The sequence below is a fragment of the Heliangelus exortis genome, chromosome 3, assembly GCF_036169615.1.
Source record: "Heliangelus exortis chromosome 3, bHelExo1.hap1, whole genome shotgun sequence".
Taxonomy (NCBI): Eukaryota; Metazoa; Chordata; class Aves; order Apodiformes; family Trochilidae; genus Heliangelus; species Heliangelus exortis.
In genome coordinates this window covers 103,660,125-103,687,183 of record NC_092424.1, presented here as the reverse complement: position 1 = coordinate 103,687,183, position 27,059 = coordinate 103,660,125, and the positions used below count along the sequence as shown (strand labels likewise).

At 41.2% G+C, this 27,059-nt stretch overlaps 1 protein-coding gene across 1 annotated transcript; it reads left to right on the top strand.

The window, feature by feature from the left end:
* Positions 1-5,213: 5,213 nt before the first annotated feature.
* Positions 5,214-10,267, top strand: RDH14 (retinol dehydrogenase 14). The gene is made up of 2 exons (XM_071741988.1): positions 5,214-5,611; positions 8,723-10,267. Exons 1-2 carry the CDS (start codon positions 5,216-5,218, stop codon positions 9,338-9,340), a joined length of 1,014 nt encoding a protein of 337 aa, XP_071598089.1. The 5' UTR covers positions 5,214-5,215; the 3' UTR covers positions 9,341-10,267.
* The last annotated feature ends 16,792 nt before the right edge of the window (positions 10,268-27,059 follow it).

Here is a 27,059-nt window from a genome sequence, read left to right as displayed (position 1 = left end):
TTTTGTCATTTCATTTATTTATGAAGAGGTTTTAACATAATTTCCTATGCAGAGTTTGCCTAATAAGTGTTCCTGTGTGTCTTGCCTCCTTTGGATAGTAGACCCAGAAGTGACCACTTCCAGACAAATTTGAGAGAGAGCTAGCAGTCTTAAAGACACTTAAGTCCCAACATATTTCACAGAGCTGGGCAGAAGTCAGAGATGCCTTGAATATATTGACTGAGACAAAGACTGAGGCTTTAGAATAAAGCTTTGTAACAGCAGAGAATCTATCCTAAATAATGCTGTTGATGGAACTCCTTGTTTCTTAAGTTCACTTAGGATTTACAGCTCTTAAGTGTCTTGCGTGAGCTCAGTTTGTCAACCTCACATGAGTTTCCAGGGGACAGATGCCAGCTGCAACATGGATTTATGTGAGTTTACACCATAGATCTATTCTACCTCTTTTATACTAAGTTTCTATCCCTGTGTCATCCATGTATCAGAATGCCTTCCAGATGACACAACATCTGTCACATGGTGGTTGTTCTCTTTCTGTCCTTAGTGGAACAAGTGTCCTGTTTTATTTTTATTGTTGCTGTGTATTTATACCAGAAGATACAAAACCAAAAGAATGTTCTTTGCAGTGGGAGTAGAAGTTGGTGAAGGCTTGTCATGATCTGTGGTTCCTGTAGGGATTCACTCCAGAATCTCACAGCCTCTGAGAAAGTGTGGTGTCTTCTGTCCGGATGAACTGTCCTGTTACTGGGGAAGGCTTCATTGTATTAATTGTGGTTTCCCTCCCAGAAACAGGCAATCTTCTAAATGTTCTGGGTCTAAGCCACAAAATTCTTTGAAAACAAAGGCAAAAGCTTCTATCCTGCATGAAACTTGAATAGACATCATTAGAAGGATTTTTACATGTTCACACCAGCATGTGTTGTTGATAGGATGCACTGCAGAGTTCTGGTGTACTGGTTTCATAAGTGCTAAAGGCTTTGTGCCCAAAACATATCACATTTCCCAGCCCAGCCAGGAGGTGAGGAAGACATGAATAACTGAGGCCTGGTCATTGTCTGCCAGGATGGGATAGAGTTACCTCGCCAAATGGAGATTATAAAAAATGTTATTAGCAGATGTTTTTATGTGAGAGCTCAGAATCGGCAAGGAATCAAAAAATATTCCTTAGCTGTAGAATATAAATTGCACGTGTACCTTCACCACAAAAGCAGGGCTGCAAATTTCAGGAACACTGGCCCTGCTTTTTTAAAGCAGAGCATGGGCCAGCCATTTTTCATCCATGTGATGTTAGAGCCATAGCTGCTGGGTGGAGAAAACCATACAGGTTATGTGCTGTGCAAAGATTGCTGGCATTTGACTCTCAGTGAACTTAGCAATTCAGGCTTGACAGTGAAAAGTGCTAATGGGAACCTTGATCCTTTTAAGACTCAGTCTCACACCTGAAAGGTATCATACCTGGAAGGTAAGCATAGCAGTGAATAAATTGGGAACAGAATCCTCTATTCTATTATGTTTATTTCCAATCAACCATTCACTTACAGTAAAAATGAAACCTACTGGCAAGAATATAGTTAGGAGTTTCTAGTTCTTACACATTTTTGGTCTGTACACACAGTTACAGAGGGACTACCTCTTGCAATGTCTTTCTTGACAGAAGCACTGAGACATGTGACGAGAAATAAAGAGTTCACATATTAAATTTGCATAGTAGTTTTCTTGGTCATAGAATTCAAATTTACATTGAAGTCCAGAAATTGATATTAAGGGCCAGAATAACTTCCCCTAAGCCAGTTAAGCAAAAGGCCCCTAGATGTTTATTCAGATTATTCAATGCCTCCTAACTGTGAGGCAACTGTCCCAGGTTTGATGGCTGTTTCTTTGTATATCCATCTGGCAGCATGTTGGGTGAATGGAGCCTCATTCATTCATGCAAGTGCCTTTCCAGGCTTACCTGGATGTTTGGGGAGGATAGGGCTTGCCAACTGGTCTCTGCACATTATTATTACTGTTTTATGCTCCAAGGCACAGATTGGCTGGCAGACCAAAGTAATAATTTTGAAGAAAATTATCTGAAAAAGGATGGGAGCTGAGGGAAAGGGTTTTCTGTTTGTGTAGACATAAACCAGAATTATCTCTTAATAGCATTCCAGTCCACTAAAGAAAACAAACAAATTAAAAACCAAAAAATGCTCCTTGTTTCTCATGCTCATGAGGATACAGTGAATTTCTGCCCTTTCACCTCATAATGCTAAGCCAGTCACAGTTATAACAACAGATAACATTTTTCAACAGGGCAAATAGAGAAGAGTCCTACAGTTCTGGACTGTCCTGTCTGACAAACTGTTCATAGCATTGGAAGACAGACTCATAAAAAACTGTCATCCTAGCCAAAACCCAGAAGAGGGTTAATGGTAACACAGACCTAATTCTGTGCTAAAATGGAGACTTGTCAGAAAAAGTCAACTTGTTCCCTTAGCTTCCAGGTTCATGCACCACATCACAGGAAAGAGTCCAGATAATACAAACAGGAATGTCTCCCAGTGCTACCAATCCCTAGGTGCAAAAATACTGGAAATAGAGCCTGAAGGTGACCTAACTTTTTTTTTTTTTCTTTTTTTTTTCCAGAACATATTCCCAGGGTGTGCTGGATACCTCTCACCAGCTACCAAGACATGCTAAACTGTTTTTCTCAGTTCCTTCAAACCTCTAAGACAGCCTTTCTGTTTCCAGGTTAGAAAGTCATGCACAGTGAAACAACCATCTGGAGGACACAAAACAGTTCAGTCAAAGATTTGGGGATGCTCACCATTGCATGTGTTCCAATGTGTTTTCCTGTGTTCCTGGGCTATGACCTCAGAACTTGAGAATCAGAGGGTTCCTATATCCTGAGGAGGATCCTCAGGTAAGATTCCTTGAACTCCTCTGCCATATCTCATAACCTGCACTGGCATGTGGTAATGCTGTACAGAGCACACCCATCTCCTCATGCAATGGTTGAGTACAGAAAGCAGTGAAGCAGGTCAGTGTTTTAGGAAGAACATGAGCACCAGTTACCCTGCTCAGTAGTATCTGAGATGGACAATATCTGAATGCATGTCATCCCTGACTAGATGAGCAGCTTCTGATCACTTGAGCTTTTGTGCCCAAAGTTGATTGCACTGAGGGCTGGACTGGATTGACCACCTATGAACCCCGACAGGATCCTTGAGGCAGTGCCCTCTCCAACACATTCAGAGTCTTTTGAAGTAGTGGGTGTAACAGAGATGACTGTCAGCGTTCCCACTGCCAGGTTTTGAATAGCAGATTCACCACAAGGATTTCTTGCAGGATGAGTATTTTCCTCTATGTCTTGGTTTAGCCCCAGCCAGTAACAACCATGAGGCCACTCACTCCTCCCTCCCCAGGCTGGGGGATGGTGAGGAGAAAATCCAACTAAAACCTTGTGGGTCAAGAGAAGGACTAGGAGGGCTTCACTTCAATTATGGTCACGGGCAAAACAGACTTAACTTGGAGGAAAAAATCAACTTATCTTTAATCAAACCAAAACCAAAACAGGGCAATGAGAAAAACAAAACCCAGAGCTTACATACTTCACCCCACTCCTCCCTTCTTTCTGGGCTCAAATAACTTTGTTCACGATATCTTTACCTCCTCCTCCTCAGCAGGACAGGGGGATAGGGAGTGGGGTTTACAGTCTGTTCATCGCAAGTGGTTTTCTGCTGCTCCTTCCTTCTCAGGCAGAAGGATTCTTCACAATCTGTCCTTACTAAAAATCAGGGTCCCTCCTATTGGAGAGGGTACTTCATGAACCCTTCCAACATGAGTTCCTCCCACAAGCTGCAGTCCCTCAGGAGCAGACTGCTCCTGCGTGGGCTGCCCACAGAGCCACAGACTGCTTTGGGAACAGTCACCTCTCCTGAAGGGGGGTCCTCTATGGCTGCAGGTCGGCAGACACGTCATGTAGGGAACTGACCCTGATGCCCCAAAGCTGAGGGGGATGCAGGAGTGAAGTAATTCAGGCCCAGGAAGGAGGCAGAGGGAGGGGAAGGTATTCAGATCTGTCCATATTTTCTCTTTCTTGTAGATTAATTTAGGTTTTCCTTTTCTTGCAAGTTGAACCTGTCTGTTTTTTGCCTGTTACTGTTACTGTAATTGGGGAACGAAATCCTCCCTATCTTTGTCTCGATTTAAGAGCCTTTGGGTTGATTTTTTTCCTCCCTGTCCCACAGTAGGGAGCGGGGGACAAGTAGCAGAGCCTAGTTGGTACTGGCTTGGACTAAACTGTGACATTTTTGGCAAGCCAGGCAAGAGCCCCCAACAGAAGAAGAACATGCAGCTGTGGGTGTGAGTCCAGAGGAGGGCCACAAAGATGATCGGGGGGATGGAGCACATCTACTAGGAACACAGGCTGAGTGAGTTGAGGTTGTTCAGGCTGGAGAAGAAGGCTCTGGGGAGACTTTATGGTGGCCTTCCAATACCCTGAAAGGGGTTTACAAGAAGGGTGGAGAGCAACTTTTTACAACGGCAGGTAGTGATAGAATGAGAGAGAATGGTTTTAAGTTGAAAGCGGGTATATTTAGGTTAGACATTAGGAAGAAATTCTGTAGTGCGAGGCAGGTGAGACATTGTCACAGGTTGCCCAGGGAAGCTGTGGATGTTCCCTCCCTGGAAGTGTTCAAGGACAGAGTGGATTGCCCTTGGAGCAACCTGGTGTAGCAGAAGATGTCCCTGCCAGTGCAAGGGGGTTGGAAATAATTATATTTATGGTGTCTTCCAACACCAAACTGTTCTAGGATTGATTCTATGATTCTAAACTTAATTTAGCAGTGTGGGCACTGCTCTTAGACAAACCAGCCTTTGTGGGGCATCCTGCTGCTGGCACACCCAGTTGCCTGTTTTATGTGAGCAGGAAAGGAGGCAGCATCCTTGCAGAGGTAACAGACCACGACCCGCAGTTTGCTTTGCGTTGCCCTCGGGGCCACGCTGGGGAGGAGAAGGCCGCCGAGTTGCCGGACGACGTTTCTATTCCTCCGTGCACCCATGCAGTACCCCTGGGAATGGCCTCCCACGGTTTGGGTTCCTCTGGCCGCGGGGCAGCCCTTCCTGCGGTGGCCACAGGGACTACAATCCCCACAATGCACAGCGGCGCGCCTGGCCAATCCTAACGCAGCCCTGGGCCCGGGAGGCGGGCGGGCGGCGAGGCGGAGGCGGCCACATGGGGCGGGGCATCGCTCGGGCCGACTGGATGGCCGCGGCGGCCACGGCGCTGGCGCTGGGTGGGGGGCTGCTGCTGGCCGCCTGGCGCTGGCTGCGGGGCTCGGCCCGCGCGGAGGCCGGGCCCGTGTCCTGGACCTCAATGCGGGGCAAGACCGTGATCATCACGGGGGCCAACAGCGGGCTCGGCCGGGCGGCGGCGGCCGAGCTGCTGCGGATGCGGGCCCGCGTCATCATGGGCTGCCGCGACCGGGCACGGGCCGAGCGGGCGGCCCGCGAGATCCGGGCCGAGGTGGGCGAGCGGGAGGAGGCCGAGGGCGGCGGCGAGCTGGTGGTCCGGGAGCTGGACCTCGCCTCGCTTCGCTCCGTCCGCGCCTTCTGCCACCGCGTCCTCCAGGTACGGGCCGGGACGGCTGCGGGGCGCGGCGCTGGGCCCACCGGGGCCCATCGGGCCTGCTGGGGATACCGATAGGGACAGGGCAGCGTTAGGCTGCGGCGGAGGCCCCGGGCTCCCCGTGAGAGGACGCGGGATGGATGAGCTGGATGCCGACGGCGCGGTGCTGGCGGCCTCCGCTGGGATCCGTGTTCCCAGGGCCTGTTCTCCCGCCGGGAGGCCGGAGCGGGAGCAGGGCGGGTTGCTGAGCCCACCGCAGGGTTTGGAAGGAGGGTGTAAGTCAGCTGCCAATTCGCGCCGGAAAGCGTGAAGTTCACGTTGGTTTGGGGTATTCCGGTCCCTTTCTGTCCCGAAAAGAAAGCACTTGTTTCTGTATGAGAGAAATTATTGGTCTTCCTTTCTCTCTTTACTCCTCCTTAACCTGCCTGTGTTGCTCTAAGTGGGTGTCAGAGCTCAGCCTCTTCTCCAAAGAAATACACGTTCACGTGAGTGCACTGCTCCCAGCTCCAGCCATCCTTCTGCGTCCTTCCCACGCGGGCCCCCTCCCACGTTCTGCATCTTTTGGCCAGTACTAACTGAGTTTAGTAATGAGGTAGTTTTTTTAAATATACAAAGTTTCTGCAGATTTCTTGGAAATCTGAGTTTTAGGAGAAAAGGGTCATCCCACTGATGGTCCTGACAGGAGCGCTGCTAGGTGATTTCAGCAGTGTTAGACTCCAGAGAGCAGGGAAGGCACCGTTGGAGATGTTATTCCAACGTTATTCCAAGTCCATGGAAAGTGTCAGTTGGTGCTCTCATCTCACCACAAATAGCTACTCAAGCCATGAGGCACAAAAGTCCTGGGAAGCCAGGCTTGAGAATTTATGCTGCTGCTCCAAGACCTTCTTGTTAAGAGCTTGAAAGATGCTCAGACACTGTTGTGAGAGGGGGAGAAACAGGGACTTCATTGCATTGATTTTCAGATAGCTTTTCTGACATTCTAATATCTGGGAAAAGTTGGGTTTTAAGTTCTCTACTATGGCTCTGCAGTTATGTACGTTCATACTCACCAATATAGTGATAAGGTCTAATCTTGCTTCAGCGTTTTGGGAAGATGTGTATATAGAAAATGATATGCTGAATAAACACCAGAAAAAGAAATATACTGCCCAACTTTAAAAAAATTATATTCTTTATTGGATAGAATGTCCCCAAATGTGTGAATTGATTAGTCTCTATTAGTAAAGCCAGTAGAAGTGACTTTATGAGAGAAATGGATGAAGAGCATGTGTCTGCATGGTGCTGCTGATACCTGTGTTCCTTCATTTTCAAAATCATTCCTCAAGCAGATGGATGACTGGAGATGGGAGCTCAAGTTGTACTTTTTAAGTGCTTTCAGTCCACATTCATGTTATTATCTGTAACTTGTGAATTCTTTGTGTAGCCATTTGTTTGGCCTTTTTCTTTCCTGTGTTTTTTGTTTTATATGAAGAAGACTTAAATATCAGCAGGATGGGAAAACAGTGCACTCCCACTGCCTAGCTCATTTTGTGGGATTTTTCCTCTCCAGAGCTGCAGGTGATTACATTCTTCACTCCTTAGCCTCACTGCAAAAAGTAAAGACTAAAGAGATATTTGGGGGCTCCCTAGAAAACTGGAGGTGAGCTCAGAAGCTGCAAGAATAGTGCTGCCCATCAAAGCAATGTTTTGTGCTTTCTTTTGCACAAAAAATAGCCCAATTAGGGTTCTTGAAGTGTTAAGTCTTACGAAACAAATCCCCTAGTCAGATGCTAGAGAAGTTTTCTGAAGTAATGTTTTTCGTGAAAAAAAGAAATACCACTTCAGAGAGTCAGTATTTCTTCAGTCCTGTCCCTGTTTAGTGGTAGGAGCCATTATGTCCCTTTGGGTGAAAAGGGGAAGTGAGTTTGATGCTCTTAGGATCGTGCCTCAGGGACTCAAACTCCATGAAGCACTGAGAAGCCTCAAGTCCTACGGGAATCGGTCTGAGAGAGAAGTACTTAATGTTTTGTGTGGTTGGGTGGACCATTAACTCAATACTAATTGCAGATTTGGGTTTTGCTCTTTGTATTGTTGCTGCTAATGGCAGTCAAATAAAAGGCAAATGGTAGAAAATGCATTTTAAGGTTGTCTATTTTTATAATCAAAATTATCCAGAATTATCTCAGCTTGCCTCCCAGTCCCTGCATTGAGTTTAAAGAATTACCAGCATAAATTTGCTGTAATATTTTCAGTGTTTTGTCAGGAGTGGGTGAAAATGTCAGATTCAGAGCTTATTTAGGCAGTTTGCTTCCATCTGTATTTTTTGAAAAGGGCAAATTGGAGAGCTTTTGATTAGCATAGGGCACATTGGAGAGCTCTTGATTTTTGTGTGGATGCTGGAGCATGAAGTGCATGATGTACTATATATATATATATATTTAAATTTTCCATGCCACTCTTAATTGCTATGTTCCCTCATTCTGTAGAGTAGCATACCTCTCTTGAGTCTTTGCTTCCTATTGATCTGAACTAGAATATTGATCCAGCAAATAGCATGTCATAAATATTTCAAGCATCAGTCCCATATACAGAGATATAGTTCTTAAGTGGACTTACTAGACTTAAATTTTTGTATGAAATCTGCTTAGTTTAGGATCATGGATGTTACTTTTCTGTGATGAGTTCTTCTCCATAGTTCTCACTGAGCAGCACAATCAAGTAGTGATTCCAAAATATGAGTGTTTAAAATAATGAGAACACTGTTTTGCAAATTTTTTCATGCCACCACCCAAATGAGATGATGGGTCTGAAAAAGCTGCTCTGGAGAGGCAGAGGATTGTGTTCTCTGCGTGTATTAAAACTAGACACAGGTTCTCATGCACCTGTGTTCTACTGGGGCAAAATACTCAGTTTAGTGGTAGTTCAGGTTTTTTTTTCCCAGCAATGCTTAAAGAGAATATGAGGAAGTAAAAAATAGGAAGACCAGCAATGAAGCTGAGAGCATGAGGAAGTTAAAGTTCAGAAAACTAGAATTGAAAGTATTCCTAACAATGGCCAATGAGAAATATTAAGCATAATAGTATGTATTGCATGGCACTTATAAAACTCAATGATTTTTTTCTTTCCTATTTAAAGGAAGAGCCAAGGCTGGATGTTCTGATAAATAATGCAGGGATATTCCAGTGTCCATACATGAAGACAGAGGATGGTTTTGAAATGCAATTTGGTGTAAACCACTTGGGTCACTTCTTGCTCACCAACCTTCTTCTGGGCCTCCTCAAAAATTCTGCTCCGAGCAGGATTGTGGTAGTATCCTCAAAGCTTTACAAATATGGAGAGATCAACTTTGAAGACTTGAACAGTGAAATAAGTTACAATAAAAGCTTTTGTTACAGTCGGAGTAAACTGGCAAACATATTATTTGCAAGGGAGTTGGCCCGTCGGTTGGAAGGGACGGGAGTCACCGTCAATTCGCTCCATCCTGGGATTGTCAGAACAAATCTAGGCAGATACGTGAATATTCCTTTTATGGCAAAACCTTTGTTCAACTTGGTGTCATGGGCTTTCTTCAAAACACCTCTGGAAGGAGCCCAGACTTCTATTTATTTGGCCTCTTCTCCTGAAGTCGAAGGTGTGTCGGGAAAGTATTTTGGGGACTGCAAAGAGGAGGAGCTCCTGCCTAAAGCAATGGATGACTTGGTTGCGAGAAAGTTGTGGGATATTAGTGAAGTGATGGTTGGTTTATTGAAATAAGTGCCAGGGGCTGTCTGCTAAAAGAATGCAGATAGCTGCAACAAATACTTGCTGTGGTGTAATTCTCACTGTAAGTGCTGTGGGAATATGGATTGCTTTGCTCAGTAAGTATTAACTAGAGGAGTGATTTTGTGCTGAAACTGTTTTCAAATAAAGGACAATCTTTACTTGGTAGGCACAGGCATTCAGAAAAAGTCTGATATAAGAGTTTGAGGGTGTGAATATATTTGCTGCTTAAATCTGTTTGGAAACTCATGTTTTGCAAATAAAAATAAAACTGTGTTTTGCGGTATATGTGCATGTTTGTCATATTCCACTACTTGTAGTTGAGCTGGACAATGCAGGGTACTGATGGTGAAATACCTCTGTGGAAAGTTTTTTAAAATCAATCCTGATAATTATAGGATTGTTTTCTTTTTTTTGAGCCATACAATGAAAAATGGAATAAACAGGTTTATGTGTATCTTAGACTGGAATCATTTTAGGCCTCTGAGTGCCATCCGAAGATGTGTTTTCAGCCTCATGGTTTAGTGAACAAAACTTGAGCCATATGCAGTTTAGCTGCAAAGCACAAATCAACTTTTTTAGTGATGTGGCTACTATTCAATGAGTATATACACTTGGCTTTGTAAGCTGTGTTTTTATTTCCCTGTGTGCTGAACTTGCCATTTTTTGACACACAGACAGCTTGGGTTTCATTAAAAATGAAGTTGACAGATGTATTATAGTTTTGGTAGGGCTTTGCATGTCACAAATTGTGTGCATATAAAGCTCAGAAGACTTGACCCAGATTAGACCAAATAAAGTATGGTTTTAAGTGGGTGTTTGGCTTGACTGATGGCACTTTAACTCAGTAATGAGATTAGATAATTTTGTCTAATATATCTAACTGAATATTCTTTAATAAATATATATATATATATAAAAGGACTTGGTATTCATTCTTTCACGTGGAAGATACATAAGAAACTAGCAGACTTGACACAGTAACCTTGTTTCACAGAGGGAAATTCACCTGTATTAGTTTAGGTAGTCTAAAGTTGGTAGAAATAAAAGGAGTTCCATGGAAGTACATGGGTATTGCATAGAGCTGTACTGATTTATTCTTTTTTAATTCATATAACTTACAAGTTTAATCTGATATTTATGAGTTCTTGTTTTGCTGTACATTAATAAAGGGTTCTAGCATTTCTAGCATCATCCATCTAGTCAAGATATATAAAGATGGAAGAATTGGTGATCTTATAATAAATACCACTCAAGTATCAATAATAAATGATGTATTCAGTAGATTGATATTACCTACTTATAAATAGCACTTCAGATAGCAATGAAAGATTTTTTTTGTCTGGTTGTTTACTCAAACTCTCTGCATATTTTAATTTTTGCACAGTGGAGAGGACCTACTGTTCACCCGCAAGATCGTCCCCTGGGCCAGTGACCTGGGTGGGGGTAGAAGGTGGCATTCCAGAAAATCACAAGGCAGGATAAGGAATGGAGCATGTTTTTAAGACTTTGTAATATGATGAGCTTTGCACTGCTCACTGTAAGGCAAGGTGTGCAGATGGGTGTGGTGTCAAAACATACTCTGAGCAAAGTTCTCTTAAGTAATTGCTGGGGCAGGTGTGTAACATATGTGGGCTACTTCTGCTTAGCTCTTCAGTGCTGCATCTCACATTTTCATACTAAATACTTGTTAATAGCTGCACACAACACCTTTAAACAGCTAGCTAAAGAATTAGGAGTTCATTAATACAAACTTCTCTGTAGAGAGATACAGAGAAGCTGAGCCAAACTTGGGGATGTGTTTTCAGTTCTACTGTAGCAATACTCAAGAAGCATTAGTTGTATAGATGGCTGTGTAACGTAATGCATCTAGAAGCTGAAGACCTCATAGATCTAGAGATCTTCCTAAATATAATTGCAAAAAGGCCCCTTATTTCAACAAACAGTAATCCTGACTCTCTAGGTTAGAACTAAGCATTTTGGCTGAAGTATCTCTGCTCTGCTATCTCCACAGATTGTTAGTAAGCTCAGATATATAATTTGAGGATTGAATGTCTCTGGTGAAGGATGAGCCAATAGAAGTTCAGCATCCTCACACTTCACCCCAGCATTACAGTGTCCCAGAAAGATGTAGCAACCTCTGTATGTTACTATTGCATAAACAATTTATATAAAGAGGGTGAAGCCGAAACCAAGACTCATTCCAGATGACCCCCTCCACCGTCACCGCCATATGAACACCATCACCCCCAAATTAAACTTATTTCTTATGAAAAAATAAACTTCTTAAAAATAAGACGTGAATGAGGCAAACAGTGGCCAGGGAGAGCATGTACAGCCCATGGGAAACCATCAGGTACAGACACTGCTCACATTTCTAGTGAGTACGTTATAGACATGTAAGGAAGCCACAGCTGAGGTTAAAAACTTGTTGAGGTTGGTGGTACAAATAAATGTTATGAAGCAACTCTTTCCAAAGCCAAAATGTACCTTCAGCTGTTTTATATAAAATGTTAGAGCATTTGATTTTGGGTCCACCAGCAGTTCTGGGCCAGAGCTCCATGCCTGTACTCTGGGGATTTGAAAAGTGAATGTAGCCCCTGCCTTTTTGCTTTCCACAGAGGTGATGCCTGTGCCCTGCCATAGCCGAGAGGTGGAGGATGCCACAGCAGCAAGTAACTTCTGACTGCAAACTTTCCCTGCTGGATCTTTAAGTCCATCTCAGCCATGAGTGGAAATGCTTTCAAGGGGTCCCACTTCTAACTGCATTTTGTATGGACACACCATTGCAGGCTAACTGTACTCTAAAAGACTTCTGTTAAAATTGGGGTACAAGAGTGTGTGTGTGCTGACACGTGTGCAGGTGCAATTTAATCCCATATTTTAAAAAGAAAGGAAGAGGTGTCAGTGATTTACTGAGGGACAGAGGGGAGAGAGCTGGCTGTTAGCACAGTGTCACCTGCCACCTGCATTACATTGCTACATGATGAGACAGGGCTTGGGGGAAGATCTGCTGGGATTAAGCTCAGTGTTGTGCTTGGTTACTTAATGTTGCATTCAGGCAAACATACCCACTCCCTGCTTTTGCAGCTGGAGAAAACACAGGCATGGCCAAGGGCAGAAACATCATGTAATGTTCGAGAGAAATGGGCTCCAAGTGTATTAAGGGGAACAATTTTTAGCTGCTTCAGCATAATTTGTCTTTGCCGTTGGTGCTTTTGGAAGTGCCAAACCAGTTTCCTTCGTGGGTAAACCAAGAGTTTAAGAAATAAATAATTTCCTTTTTAGAAATGTTTTTCATTTGATTCTCAATCCCAGGCCATAGCTGTAAGCCACTCCTCCTTGCACAATAGTAGCTCTTATAGCTGAGCTTTCTGCAAGTGAACTAAATTGCAGTTGCATGTATTTATTTTATACACCACATCTGTTTAAGTCAAGGGAGACTTATGTACATTTAAAAAAAATATTCTGAATCTGTCACCAATTTACCTTCCTTACTTTGCCACAAAGGCCAATATCTATCCCCCGGCAAGGGGACAACACTGCTCTTTCAGTTACTACAGTCAACACAGCAGGTAAGCTTATAAACCCAGCAGGGGTTCTCTAGTAAAAATTCTCCATCTTAATGAGATAAATGATCAGTTTTTCCATGATGCAATAAAAACAGAAGTATTTCAACTCTGCTTTCTTTCTTCGGTGGTTGCCTGGTTTGCCTAAGCTTCCTAGTAAGTGAATGCTTCACAAGCTTCAAAGCCTGAGCCCTATGAATGTGCAGTATGATTATGCTTTTGCTGAAAAATGTGGATAATTCCCACTTCAAGCACTCTTAATTTCTTTCCACCTAAGGCTATAAAGAAAATAAATAACTTGCAAGAGTCATACAAATAATTTTAAAATGGGAGGCCTGTTCCCTTTTTCAAATAACTTTTTCCAAACTAATCACTTAGAGGGTAATTAACTTGCAAGACGATCCAGAAGGCCTCCACAGCTGAATTACTACTTTTGATCTGTCCCAGAATGGTGCTGCTATTTCTCATAACAGAAAATGACGACCTCCTTCTAGACTTTTTACTTACCATTTTAGCTACCACTAGCAGCCTCACACCTGCCGTAACTGGATTCGGATCAGAGAAGTTAATTTGAATATTTAATTGATTCCAAATGTCCCATATAACATGGGGAAAAGAGTGTTTTCCTAATTGCTTTTTTGGGGGGAGGCTGGCACACTGACCACCTAACAAAGTTGATAGCCCTTTCTTTCCACCTTTAAGAATCATCTCTTCTTTTCAGGTGATGTGAAAGAAACTTAATTAATATGGATAGAAAAAGAATCGATAGCTTATGAAATCTCTATGCCTGAAATCTACATGCCTGAAATCTCTAACAATCATTTCAGCAAGGTACTGAACATTTCTCGCCATCTGCTTCACGGCCAAAGCAAGCAGTCTGAATTCCTGGTCCCGCTGAAAGCCCTGAGAGTCAGAACCTAAATATTTGTGCTGATTTGGATTCCTTGGCTTTGGGTTTGGGCAGCAGAACCCTTACAGTCAGTTAGATGATTCAAGCTTGATGAATGAAGCTTTATGTATGTCTGTGTATGTGTGGCAGTTTTCAAAAAATACTTCACAAATTAAGGGTGGGGCAGTGGTGCTATGTATATGTTAAATAACTTGCAACGTTCTCCAAAAATGTGTGTGGCTTTCCCCCCGAAAAAATAATGTCAGCCCATCTCTGTAGTTTTTGAGATGCTTCTCAGTTTGCCACCTGGACTGCGGTTTGGTGATCAGTGATGTTATTTCAGTTTATCCAAGTCCTTTTGCAACCTTCTCCAACCTTCTCCTGGGTCAGTGTCCCAGGCCTCTCCTAAGTCACTGCGTATTCAAGCACAGATCTTATGAGGAGAGGCTGAGGGAGCTGGGGCTGTTCAGCCTGGAGAAGAGGAGGCTCAGAGGAGACCTCATCACTCTCTACAACTCCCTGAAAGGAGGTTGGAGCCAGGTGGGGGTTGGTCTCTTTCTCTCTCAGCAAGACAAGAGGGCACGGTCTCAAGTTGTGCCGGGGGAGGTTTAGGTTGGACATGAGAAGGAATTTCTTTACCGAGAGGGTGATCAGACATTGGAATGGGCTGCCCTGGGAAGTGGTTGATTCTCCATCCCTGGAGATCTTTAAAAAGAGACTGGATGTGGCACTCAGTGCCATGGGCTGGGAACTGCATTGGTAGTGGATCAAGGGTTGGACTTGATGATATCTGAGGTCCCTTCCAACCCAGCCAATTCTATGATTCTATAAGCACCCACTTTCCAAATCCCATCGGCTCCCAAGACAAGCAGTGTCAGGGTCTTTCTAGTGCTTCAAAAAAGGGGTCATGGGCAGCATAGCAACTGCAGAAAGAGGTGACACATTTCAAGGCCTGGATCCTACATGCACTGCAACAAGTAGGTTTGGTATCATTTTATGTACTCATTCATGGAATCACAGAGTTACCTGAGTTGGAAAAGACCTTCAAGATAATCAGGTCCTACCATTAACTTAACACCACCAAATCCACCATTAAACCATGTCCCTAAGCATCCCATCTGCATGTCTTTTAGACAGGACCCCCTTCTCTGATGCACATGGATAGGTATTTTAGGCTTCAGCCTTCCCTGCAGATGTAGCCCATGGGTAAAAGAGAACAGATTGAAAAGTGCTTTGGAACAACCCATTTGCTATTCTGAAGGGCTTTGATCCTAAAGGTCCATTTGAAGTCACTGTTAGTTCCAGCTGTTTGAGATTTCACCCAGCTTTGAAAATACCTGAGAGGAAGAAGGAGGAAGAGACCAAAGCATCACTTTCCTTATCTTCAGTCTGCCCTCTTGCAAATAAATCTTCAGAGGTTTAAATGTGACTCCGATTAATCTCCACAGCTACTGGAAAGCAATGTAAGAGGTATTTTTCCATAAACTTTTGCTCTTAGTAGTGACCTTAAAAAAAAAACAAAAACAAAAACAAAAAGTAATTTCACATCTTATATAGTAGTCAGATGATGTTGTGAGCTAATTGTATCTCAGGAGCTCATCTAAGACTGGGGTACTGGAACAGTAGAACAGAATAAGAGATAAGGAGCTGTCATCTCCAAATGCAACCTGAACACTCAAAAAGGAATGATTAAAGGAATGATTAAAGGAGTAATTAAAAATCTTTGATTACTGTTGTTTTGTTTCTGTTATGGTGGGCTTTTATTGTTTAATTCTTGGTAGTTGCAATTGTTTTTTTCTTAGAAAAAAATGTTAAAACTGCAGAGAACATGAAAACAGCCATGTTTCAACAAAGTGACAGTTCTTCACTGTGGAAAATGCATAAAATGACAGGAAATGGCTTAATGTGGTAGGTGTTCATTTTTAAGGGTTCTGTTGACAGAAGTTGATGAGTGAAAATATTGTATTTCATTTTTGCCTTTTGTTCAGTAAATAGCATGGAATTTTGATGCTGCCTAGAGGGACAGCTTTGTTCTGTGGTGGTCTAAACTGGCATTTTTCATTATTATAACCAATCAGAGTAGGTTGGGGGTGTTTCGAGGGGTTTGTGTTGGTTTCACTGGTGTTTTTTTTAAGGAAAAAAAGCTAAAGTCAAGAAGACCAAGAAAAAGCACCACAAAGTTTATCTTTTACTCATCTGGAAGAGTTTATTTTAAACACAGAACATTGTTTGCTGCTGTGGAAATGAAAGTGAGAGAGTTGCAGCTTTCTTCCAATGCCATCTGGCAGATGATTTACTTGCGTATGGTATTCACTAATCCAAATAACCCTGTGTGTGGTAGCATTGTCTCTTTAATGATCATGCAGCTGAGTTGGCTGAACCTTAGATGGCTCACACAGGGCTATCAACAGCACAGTACAATAGGCTGTTTAAAATTAGAACAGCATTAAGGAAAGGAATATGCCAAAGTCATCCTCCCTTTACCTTTATTAAGCATTTTCTTCACCCAGACTGAGCTTGATGTTTCCTTTTCTTTCTTTTCAGGCTTTTATTAACTCCAGTTCTACCTGGGCTTTAGCCCTTTGAATTCAACACTTGCATGTACCCTCAATGTTCAGGTGGGATCAGAGCTTTAGGAATCCATCCCTAGACTGGTATTCTTGTATTGATGATAACTGTTTGCTCATGTAAGGGCCCGCCCCGACCTCATCAAACTTGTATTCCTGCTGGGAAGTTAGGTTGCTTCAGCAGGACAGATGTATGCTATAACCAGTGGCATAGGGGATTTGGGGTGATTTTTCCACAGTGCCTAAATCTGTGTGCCTAATAGGTCTCTATCTGTGGTTTTACCTTCCACTCTGAGGTCAAAGGACCTGAAATTTAGCTGCTGACTCTGCTTTGTTTTAGTTACTTCTGTTTTTTAATTGGATCTGACCTAAAAAAATTAATGTTTCAGCTCAATTTACAATCGTCCTTTTTGGAAGCTGCCTTTTTGATTTTAAGGACAATTTAACAATTTTGGAAGTGCTGATTTTCTATAGCAACAACTCTATAATTCACATGTTATTGTAACAGATACTATCTTAATAATTTTATGGCAGAAATAGGGAAGGAATTGAAAGCTCAGCTCTTTTGCTGAGCAAATGACACTTTGAATTCACCAGCTGCATCTGCATCTCTGAGCATTTAGTGCCAGGATCTGGCTCCTGGACCGCAGGCTGAATTGGACAGTGGGGCAATGCTGATGTTACCATATTCTGTGTTCCCCCAGAGGATGCATGAGTACATTCAAACTGCTTGCTGGGTTTGCCCTTGGCCCATGCTGACTTCTGAATGATGCAAAGAGTTCTTTCAAAAAGCATTAGTTGGCTGGAGACAAAGCTGTGCCAAGAACAGCCCTAACTATTAAACAGTGCAAATGATTGAATTTCAGTGCCTGGGCTGGCACCCTGTCACTTCTTAACTGAGTGGAATAAGCATAGCCAAAAAATGCCCCCTTCCTTCCTCAAGTATTAACAGAATAGATGTGATTTTTCAATTTACTTCCATGACATTCAGAGAACATTCTGGAAAACTGAAGCAAATTTTCTCTTACTTATTTTATAGCACTAAAATTCTGCTGACTTTGCTGCAATTTCTATTGACTGACCCTGTAAACACATGCATTTTAAACACTGGAATTGTTATTAATATCACCACATCATCATGCTTTATTCATTTTCATTTTCTTCATTTTCAGTTTTATAACTATAGTCTGATCTCTTGGAATCATATCCATTAACATAGCACTGGCCTATGGAAATCTTATTTTATCAAAACGTGTTATTCTTGGACTGGATTTCACAGTTACACTGTTGCACTTTATAGATCCATAGATTTTTCTAAAGCCAGAAAAGGCCCTTAGATTATTTAGTCGGACTTCCTGAATGACACCAGCTATTTAATTTAAATGACACCAGCTATTTAATTTAACCTAGTTAGCCTTAGGTCAAGTCCAGCAATTTGTGTTTGGCTAAAACTTATCTTCTAGAAAGACATCCAGTTGAGATCTGAAGCTATCAGTAGTTGGAGAATTCATCACTTCCTTTGGCAATTCAGGCCAATGGTTATCACCCTCATTCTTAAAAATGTGTGTTTTGATTCTTGCCTGAATTTGTCTGGCTTTCACTTCCAGCTATCACCTCTCATTATGCCTTTTTTTGGTGAGATGAGAGTGCTGCTGTTACAGCTCAGTATTTTCTCTCTGTAGTGATACTCACACATTGTAATCACTGAAATCATTGCTAGATGTTTTTATTAAACTCAGCAGACTGAAGCCCTGTAATCTCTTACTGCAAGGCCATTTTCCAAGGTTTCCGGTAATTCTGTGGCTCTCCTCCACATCTTATCCAATTTTTTACCTCTTTTGTAAAATAAGGAAACAAGAACTGGATGTAGTACTCCAGCATGTCTCCATTTATAGGCAGTGCTATTATGCTTTCCCCATGTTTCTCCAAGGCAATCACTGATTTGAATGGGCTGCTCCCTGGCACTGGGGACAACTGGAATATCACAGTCTGCATATGAACGCTTGAGCACTCTTTATCTTCCATGAGATGGTGTCTGCATCTAAGCCAATATTATGGGAATGCTAACTGGCAATTCCTGACACTTCAGCTGTGTTTGGAAATTATCTGGGAAAATGCTGGCAGCAGCTGAAATCATGCCAGGGACAAAAATAACTGCCTCATGATACGGATGTTCAAGGACTAATTTCTGAGAATATTTCCTGACCCTTTTTAATTCAGTAGTTTAATCTAAGATTTCCCAGTTATCCTCAAAGCATCACTGATACTTTTGGCTTCAGTAAAAGCATTTAAAAAAACCCAAAACTTTTGTTTTATTTGCTTTAAGAACCCAGGAGTCAGATATGTGGGCTCAACTGGTCACCTCAGTAAGGTGAAGACATATACAAGTTAGAGACAAGCATCTCCTGATTTTTATTCATCTCATTTCTCTTTGATGTCTGTTTTTTAGCAGACTCTATGTCATATGATTTCTCTGTTCCCACTCACCACTGATGATGAAGGTACTTGGACCATTAAGAGCCCAAGTCTAACTTTTCATGACAAGACTTAGGTGAAATGATTCCTACTGGGCTTCTCTTTTCTGCAAGAGCTACTCCTATGGGCCTGACTCCTGTCTGTGGCACTCACACATCTAAATCACAGAAGTATATGTTTTATATATTTGCATAGATAGGATAAACAGATTTTAAATTACTTTCTTGACACTGGAAGAGCCACCAGTTTCAGCTGTAGGCTGAGCTGTGAACTGTGGTAGTTTCAGACCTGATTCTTGCTTTGTTCAGCTGTCCTTGCTACAGGACAATAAGTCTTCAAGAAGAGAGAAGTGATAGCAGGTGTACTTACTGTTACAGTGACCTGAGCTACATTTACCAGCAAACATGAATAGGAGCCTTGAATTTCTTCTCACTTGTAAACCAATGTAAACACAGGGAATGTGTAAATTGCTATTCTTACCTCAAAAAGCACCTGTGTTCAGGGATAATTTGAAATAATAGCTGATTTGGCATGGACCAGAGTGAAGCCTGTTGCAGGCATGCAGTGGGGATTCATTGTTGCTTTCATTAGATTTTATTATCATCACCTTCAGTGACACATACAGAGTTTCTTTCATCACCATGGAAGGGGGTTAAACACTGCAGCAGCAGCAGTCTAATATTGCTCAGCACCTGCCCAGCTGGCAAGCTTTTGTTCTCTACAGTTTGTTCTGCCACCCTTGATTTTACATTGGCACTTTTGCTGCTGATCAAAGTGCTGAGATTACTTAAAACAAGGACCTCTTGGGCAAATACATCACCATTGGTCTAGTTTGGCTCTACAGAGCCCTGGCAATAAAAGGTCTCTGGGCAGGCCGGGCAAGCAGAAAGAAGGGTGCATGCAGACATTTATGATGCTGCTCTATTATTTTTAATGCACCGTACATTCAACGTTTGCTTCCCTTTATAGTGGAAGATCATTTAGATGTTTCTTTGAAGACTAATTTAAGAATGTTGGCAAAAGCCAGTTGGTGTAACATGTGCAATTTATTATGTTAACAGTGTCTGATGAAACAACAAATATGAATAATCCTGCCGAGCACAGAGAAAACAAATGCACTCTTTTTATGCTGTAGCTTGATCTGATCTTGGTAGACTACAGTTAATGTATTTTGAAACAAAATATGCATGGCAAACTCTTTTCATAAGACTCTAATAAAAGTCTCTCTCTGTCTCATTTTTAGTTTTTCCTCTCTGTCTTCCCTTTGTTTTGTTCAAATAAAAAAAGAAATAGAAAACATGTATTTTACTATCTGTAAAAAAAACCAAAAACCTAAATTCTCCTCAGCTGCTGCTGTTAAAACGCTAAACTCCATTCCGGGAGGTTCCTGTTCATCCTATGCACAATAAATTATACAGCATAGAAAGCAGCCCAAAATCCAGAGCAATTCAAAGATAAATTAATAAACTGTGCTTTCTTTTTTGGTAGGGAAACTGAGCAGTTAAGCAAGTTGGAGCTTCATTGCCTGAAGATGATTGAAAAAGCATGAAGCAGGGCACAGTCAATAGTCAGGCAGTTAATACAGTGAGAAATCCATTAACATTGTTGACTCAGTAATTTATTTGCTCTGCTATTGATTTGATCTCTGCCAAGAGAGAGATGAGGGCTTAGTCACAGCTTTGCTGAATGTGTTGTAAAGTCTTATATAGAATGATTGAAGGAAAATTACAATGGGCAGGTCACAGTTGGGCTGGCTTGGAAAAAGCCTGGGAATTTGTAACTGTAAAAATCAGACTCTTCCTTTTTTGTTCCTCAAGCTCTCCAAACTGTGCCTGACTGACTCCAGTGGGATGGGTACTCCATGGACAGACCCTGTGTGGGATTGCACTGGGCAGGACACAACACAGCTTTAGAGCATTGTAGATTCACTTCCATCTGCCTTAGAGAAATACTTTCTCAAGTCTCAGTCTCTCTGCTTACAACTTTCCACTGCTCACTGGGGGAGATTCAGAAGTGTCAGTGTCACTGATTTCCCTTTTATTTGTTTGTTTGTTTGTTCCTAATTCTGTTAGGTTTTTAAAAGCCTCCTTCCTGACTGCTGACCACCAACAGGGTATCTTGTGCCATTGCACTGGAGGAATTTAGCAAATGAACCCATGTGTAAATGAATGCCATTAACCATCAAATTAACTTCCTCAGCAGTGGGGAATACCATACTTCATTAAAGTTCTACCCTTATTGCCAATTTGCATCTAATTTACAATTTTAGTTTAGGAAAGTTTATCCCTGGTTTTTGTTAGCTAGGTTAACTTTAAACACGGTACTTCCATTATGTTTTTTGGATCTTTCAGCAAGTCAAAGTGTCTGCCAGTTCTCTGGAAATGAGCAAATTGACTGTTTCTTATGAAACATACTGTTTGCATGAAATTTGCACTGTGGCATGGCCATGTGTTTGTACATATGCTTCAAGGATGGATCTGCTCTCTGTTCATAAATTACAAAATTGCTTTTCATTCCTCCCCATGAATTCATCCTGAGTGTGATGTTCGTTCAGGACCCAGTGAGATTTCAAGGAAGAAATTAAATAATTTCGTATTTACTTGCCATGACTGCTGAACTCTTTGATAACTACAATCAGCCTCTCAAGGAAAGCAGCAGAAAAAGCCACTCTGTAGAGTTACCTATGGACTTTTTTTTTTTTTTTTTTTTACCATTTGTCTTGTGCAAAAAAGTGTTTTTAGTTTTCACTGGTAAAAAATTTGGGTCTTCTGTTACCTAAAATGTTTGATAAATGAAAGGATAAGCAATGAAATAAGGGTCTGAGCAATAACTGTGGGTCTTCAAAGTAAAGGATGCTAATCAGAATGCTTAAAATTGTGTTGCTGTCAAACACAGAACAAATTAATATTTTGAATAAAGGAACCTTTTTTTTTAAAAACTTCTTAAACAAATATATTTACTTATTTTCCAATAAAATGTCCCATTTCTGATATTTATGAAATCTAGAAAGAGTAGGAAAAAAGAGTATGTTCAGAACTTTATTTTACATTTTTAAAGGCAGGAAGAAATTGAAAATGTAGTTCCAGGTAGGCCTTGAGGGGTTAATTACACTCTTTGTATAAAATACATTGGCAAACTGAAATATATTTGGCAGAGGCCAAATACCACTGGTGCCTTCACATCTTAGAAGACTTTGTACTATTTGCAAGCTGGTTTCTGGACTACTGCAGTGAAATACACCTTTTTGACTGAATTAACTGTGTGTACCTTGGCCTGTTCTCACCTTGAGATATGCAACCTACAGCTTTGGTAATACTGTTAAACAAGATGGGGAAAAAACCTATCTAGAGATTCAGAACAGCAACCTCTTTCTGCAGGGCACTGACATCTCTAAATCCATCTCAAGTTGACCAGACACATGAGCATGTGTTAAATTAAGACATAGACTTGGGATTAAGTTAAGCTTATTTCACATGAAAATTATCCTTTCATGTATTTGTTATCATATAAGGATTTTGGCTTATATCAAGAGATACTAGCTAATAAACATGAACCCCTTTTTAAAAAAAATGTTTTCTTGTCTTCTTCCTCAGAAAACAGGGTTTCTTCCCCGGAAAATGGAAACATCCAAATAGCAGCTCAGGAATGGTACTTCCTTTTTAGCCCAGTTGTGCCAAGGATTCTATTAAATACTGCATTGCAGCAGCGATGAGGAATCTCACATCTTTAAGAGTGTGTTCTATATTATGCATAGCGTAGATGGTAGCCAAAGTAAAACCAAAGTGAACTGGCCAGTCCCTTTGAAATGTACCTGGTACCTTCTTCCTGGTCACACTTGCTATTCTGGTTAGGTATTTCCTTCAGTCAAATATAAATTCTAGAACAGGCACTGTAAAACATACGATTTTTTCTTTAATGTATGAAATTTGAAAAATTGTTCTTGCTTTCTCAGGCAAACTGTTGAAACAGGTCAGAGTTTGCAATTTCTCTGTCAGTACAAATTAAAGGCCTCCTGTGTAATAATGATAGCTTTAAATTGTTTATAGGATTGATCTTAATAAACACTGCATAACATAGAGCAGCGCCCAGCATAACCAGTTGATTCAGTGTCAGCACAATATCATCTTTCATTGCTGCTCTGAAGAAATAGCACAAACAATGAAGATGTCTGAGGTATGTCACAATACTGTGATCAAAAAGAATGTATTATTTAAATATTATAATAAATCCAGTGATGTCTTTTGAAATAGAATGATTTTAATTCAAAAACATCTGCTTGAAAGTCCAAAGAGATTAGAAATGTTCGTTTATGAAAACATACTAATTAAAGGCTCTAAATGCTTAGAATAGTTCTTTGCCTATGTAAGTTGGTCCAACTGATAGCAAAACTTGACATGTTTCATATTATTTCAACTTCTTTTGTTTGAACAAGGGAATAGATAAACAAAAGGAAATGATCCTGTTGTTTTTAAAATTCTGTGAAAATATAACCCTGCCAGAGGTCAGTCTTCAAATGCACAGTCCATATGGCTTGGCTGACACAAGTAGCTATAAGGATAACATCACTTTGTAGGAACAGTGGGACTCAGCTCTCTTCAACTCCGTGCAGTAGCAAAGTGGAAAGTAAGTGTAAACCTAACTGCTGCTTTACCCACCATTTTTGATGCCTTAGATTTATCTGAGTCAGTAGAAGCATAAACTACTGCAGCTTCTAGGTCTGCTAATAAAAATTTTAAAAATATCTACCCTTTATTTCATATAAAACAATGGAACAACTATTCTGTGTTTGGCCTGCAAGTCGTCAGATTCATTATTATAAGTGGACTTCACAAACAGCTACAATATAGAGCAATAGGAAAACACTTGTGTTAATTGTGGTGTAACTATTTAGAAGAAGCTGCTGTTTAATTTGCTGCTTTACACTTTTACTCCCTAAGTATAATGCAGCTACCCTGAATGTACAGAGCTTCCTGCACAGACCTTCCTGTCATGTAGACCACATTATGGAATACTTTTTTTCTTAATCTTTAGAATAAAGAAAGTTTTGCAGTGCATTTGCAGTAATCTAATGCTTCCTAGAAACATGAGGAATATGTGTATATAGGTTAATGTCAGACTTATTAGGGTGATCAAGACAGCGTGATTTATTCTTATAGCCACATACATTCTATGGTCTGCATGTTGGGCAGAGTGAAAAAAATTAATGAAACCCAACAAAGAAATCATCAGGACTGTATCTCCAGAGGAATTTGGGCACCAAGCTGGTAGGTAAAGAAGTTAAGGTCTGTACATGTCCCAGCACTAGGTCAATCATGATTTCCTTTCTGTCTTGCCATGGTCAGTGTGATGCTGTGTGCTAATGCCAGGGATGCTCATACAGCCAGAAACCTGCCTAACTTGGAGCTGGTGGTTCCTTATTTTGCCTTCAGTCCATAACCAACTGCCTGTGTCCTCCATATCTGCTTCAGGGCAAAGGCAAAGAAGGGATCTCAGATGAGTAGCTGAAGGTGCAGGCTGCTTGGAGACTTAAATCACTCCCACGTTATCATGCTGTGCCCCAGAGTATACAACACGTTTAATGTCTGTCTCATGCTGTAGAGTTACTATTCTAGTGGACTGCAGGACAACTCAGGAATTATTTTGAACACTATAAACTGATAAAAGGTATAAAATAATCAAGTCTCATGGCCACAGAGATAACACAGGGACAGAGGAGACCCATAGCCAAGTGTTATCTTAGGTGGGTACGGTCAGTCTGCTCTGGGCAGTCTGGATGTGACCATGCTGTACTGCTTGGGCTTGAGTCACTCCCTGAGGAAAATGCTTTTACCATATAGAATAGAACAGAAACAGAAGCAGCCTCTGTCGTTTTGTTCTTCATCTGTCTTTCAAAGTGTTTCTGCAGAGCTATGCCTGTAACATCATGAATTTTCATGGGATAAGATGGACAAGGGAGCTATGAAAGTACAACTGGCGAAATAGGATACATCACTAGGGACATAACATGTTTCAGGTCTATTAGTTTTGGGGCTTTTTAAAATCTGGTGTATCTACAAGTGGAGGTGACTCTTCAAGCAGTATTTCCAGGACTCTTTCAAACTGATGCTAAGGCAATATAGTACAGCAAAAGAATAAACATATAACATTAATTTATGCTGAAGTGGTGTTAAAAACTGCCAAAGCAATGGTCTGCAGTCTCAGGTATGACTTTCTTAAATGTATTTCATAATGCAGGAGGAAAAAATTAACAGATGTCGTACAAATGTCAAGCCTTCCTACCAACTACTTCTTTTAGTTCTTGAAGTCTGATATCTTTCTCACAATATTAAACATTTATTAATGATGCATGAAAGATTAAGCCCTGCTTTTGCCTACAGAGATTAACTTATTTTTGGACTCTTCCCTTATCAACATTAAATACTGATAAGAGCTCCTTTCTCTGAAAACCTTTCAATCAGTGAAATTCATTTACATAAAGTAGTATTTATAAATCCTGCAGCCTTTCATTGGGAACTACACAATTCTCATAATCCCTTTCAGTCCAAATTCAACCTTTTTCCCTTTAGTTTCCTTTCCGAATATCCTTCAAATCTGGATTTTGCTAGTGTTTGTTAATATTGAACTAAAAATAAGTACACATTTCCCTTTATGGGAGAAATAATGTTTAAATAACCACATTGTTTATTTTTACCTTTGGAAGTCATTCAGATATACCATTGCCATGGATATAGTAAAAAACATGAGCTGAAGTGTCTAATAATAACACCCAGCTGTTAGTGCTCTTCAGGTCTCAAGGTGCTTTGTAAATGGAGTCCATGTAATCACTGACTTTGGACAGAAATTGAAAGAACAAAAATCTCAGATTATTTCCCCCATGAACCCTCATATGCCAGCAGTAGAAATCAATCTTCTGGATTTCCAGACTGCATCTAATACACCACTCTAGGCTGTCTCTGAGCAGTTGATACAATCACTATTCTAGCCATAATCTAATTGGATTTAGCAAGAAAATTTTTGATGGAAGTGAGAGTTACTTCTTATAAGCAAGGTACCAAAACTATTCCTTAGTGGTAGGGGCCAGGCCACTATTTTTTAAGGACTATTTTTCTACTTTGAGACTGGTTCTGGGTTCCTGGCAAATAGTTCTGAGTATACTCTGCCTGTTCTGTGGGCTGGGACAACTGGTCAAAAACCCAGTGACAGCAACTGGAGAGCACTATGAGTAACTAGTGCAAAACTAATCCTGGAAACACCCCTGCATTGTGCAGAACAGAGAGTCCTTGAAAAGAAGTGAAAAAGCCAAAAAAACCCAGATAGAAAAATCTTATTTTAGTCCAGTTTCCATGGGGATCTTTGACACAATGATCACTGCTTTGGGCACACTGATATGGTCAACCAGAATTCTCCAGGGAAAACTTAACAAAATTCAGCAGTTTCACAATTAAGTGAATGCAACTGAAGAGACTGTTAATAAGACTTTTTATTTTAACCTGACTTCTTTTCCATAGTATTTTCTAGTGGCTATAGCAAGGCGCTGAGACAGTTTCATAACCCTGGGGTCTGCCATATTTATTCACATGCAGAGGTCTTAAATCAATGCTCCCCAAGCTCTCGGGAACCTTTTAATACTTGAGTAACATTTGTCTAGTTCCTGAAGGATTCCTGTATGAAAGATATCACCCCAAATCCTGTGTTCAGTTTTGGGCCCCTCAATACATGAAGGGGTACCTTGAGCTGTGGGAGTGTGTCTAAAGAAACCCCATGAAGCTGGTGAAGGGTGCACAGCACAAGTCTGCTGGGAAGCAGGTGAGGGAACTTCAGTTACTTAATCTTGAGGAGGCTGAAGGGAGACCTTATTGCTCTGTATAACTACCTTAAAGAAGGTTGTAGTGAGGTGGGTGTTGGTCTCTTCTCCCAAATAACTAGAGATAGGACAAGAGGAAATGGCCTCAAGTTGCACCAGGGGAGGTTTAGATTAGCTATTAGGAAAAAATTCTTCACTGACAGGGTCATCAGGCACTGCAACAGGCTGCCCAGGGAAGTGGTAGAGTCACCATCCCTGGAGGTGTTTAAAATATGTGTAGAGGTGGTGCTTGGGGACATGGTTTAGTGGTGGACTTGGCAGTGCTAGGTAAGCAGTTGGGCTTGATGATCTTAAAGGGCTTTTCCAATGAAAACAATTCTATAATTCTGTGAAGAGCAAAATACTGTAA

Excerpts from the sequence above, each read along its gene's own strand:
- RDH14 (XM_071741988.1), top strand. The coding sequence starts at position 5,216 with ATGGGGCGGGGCATCGCTCGGGCCGACTGGATGGCCGCGGCGGCCACG. Across the intron at positions 5,612-8,722 it reads TCTGCCACCGCGTCCTCCAG|GAAGAGCCAAGGCTGGATGT; the intron begins GTACGGGCCGGG and ends TCCTATTTAAAG.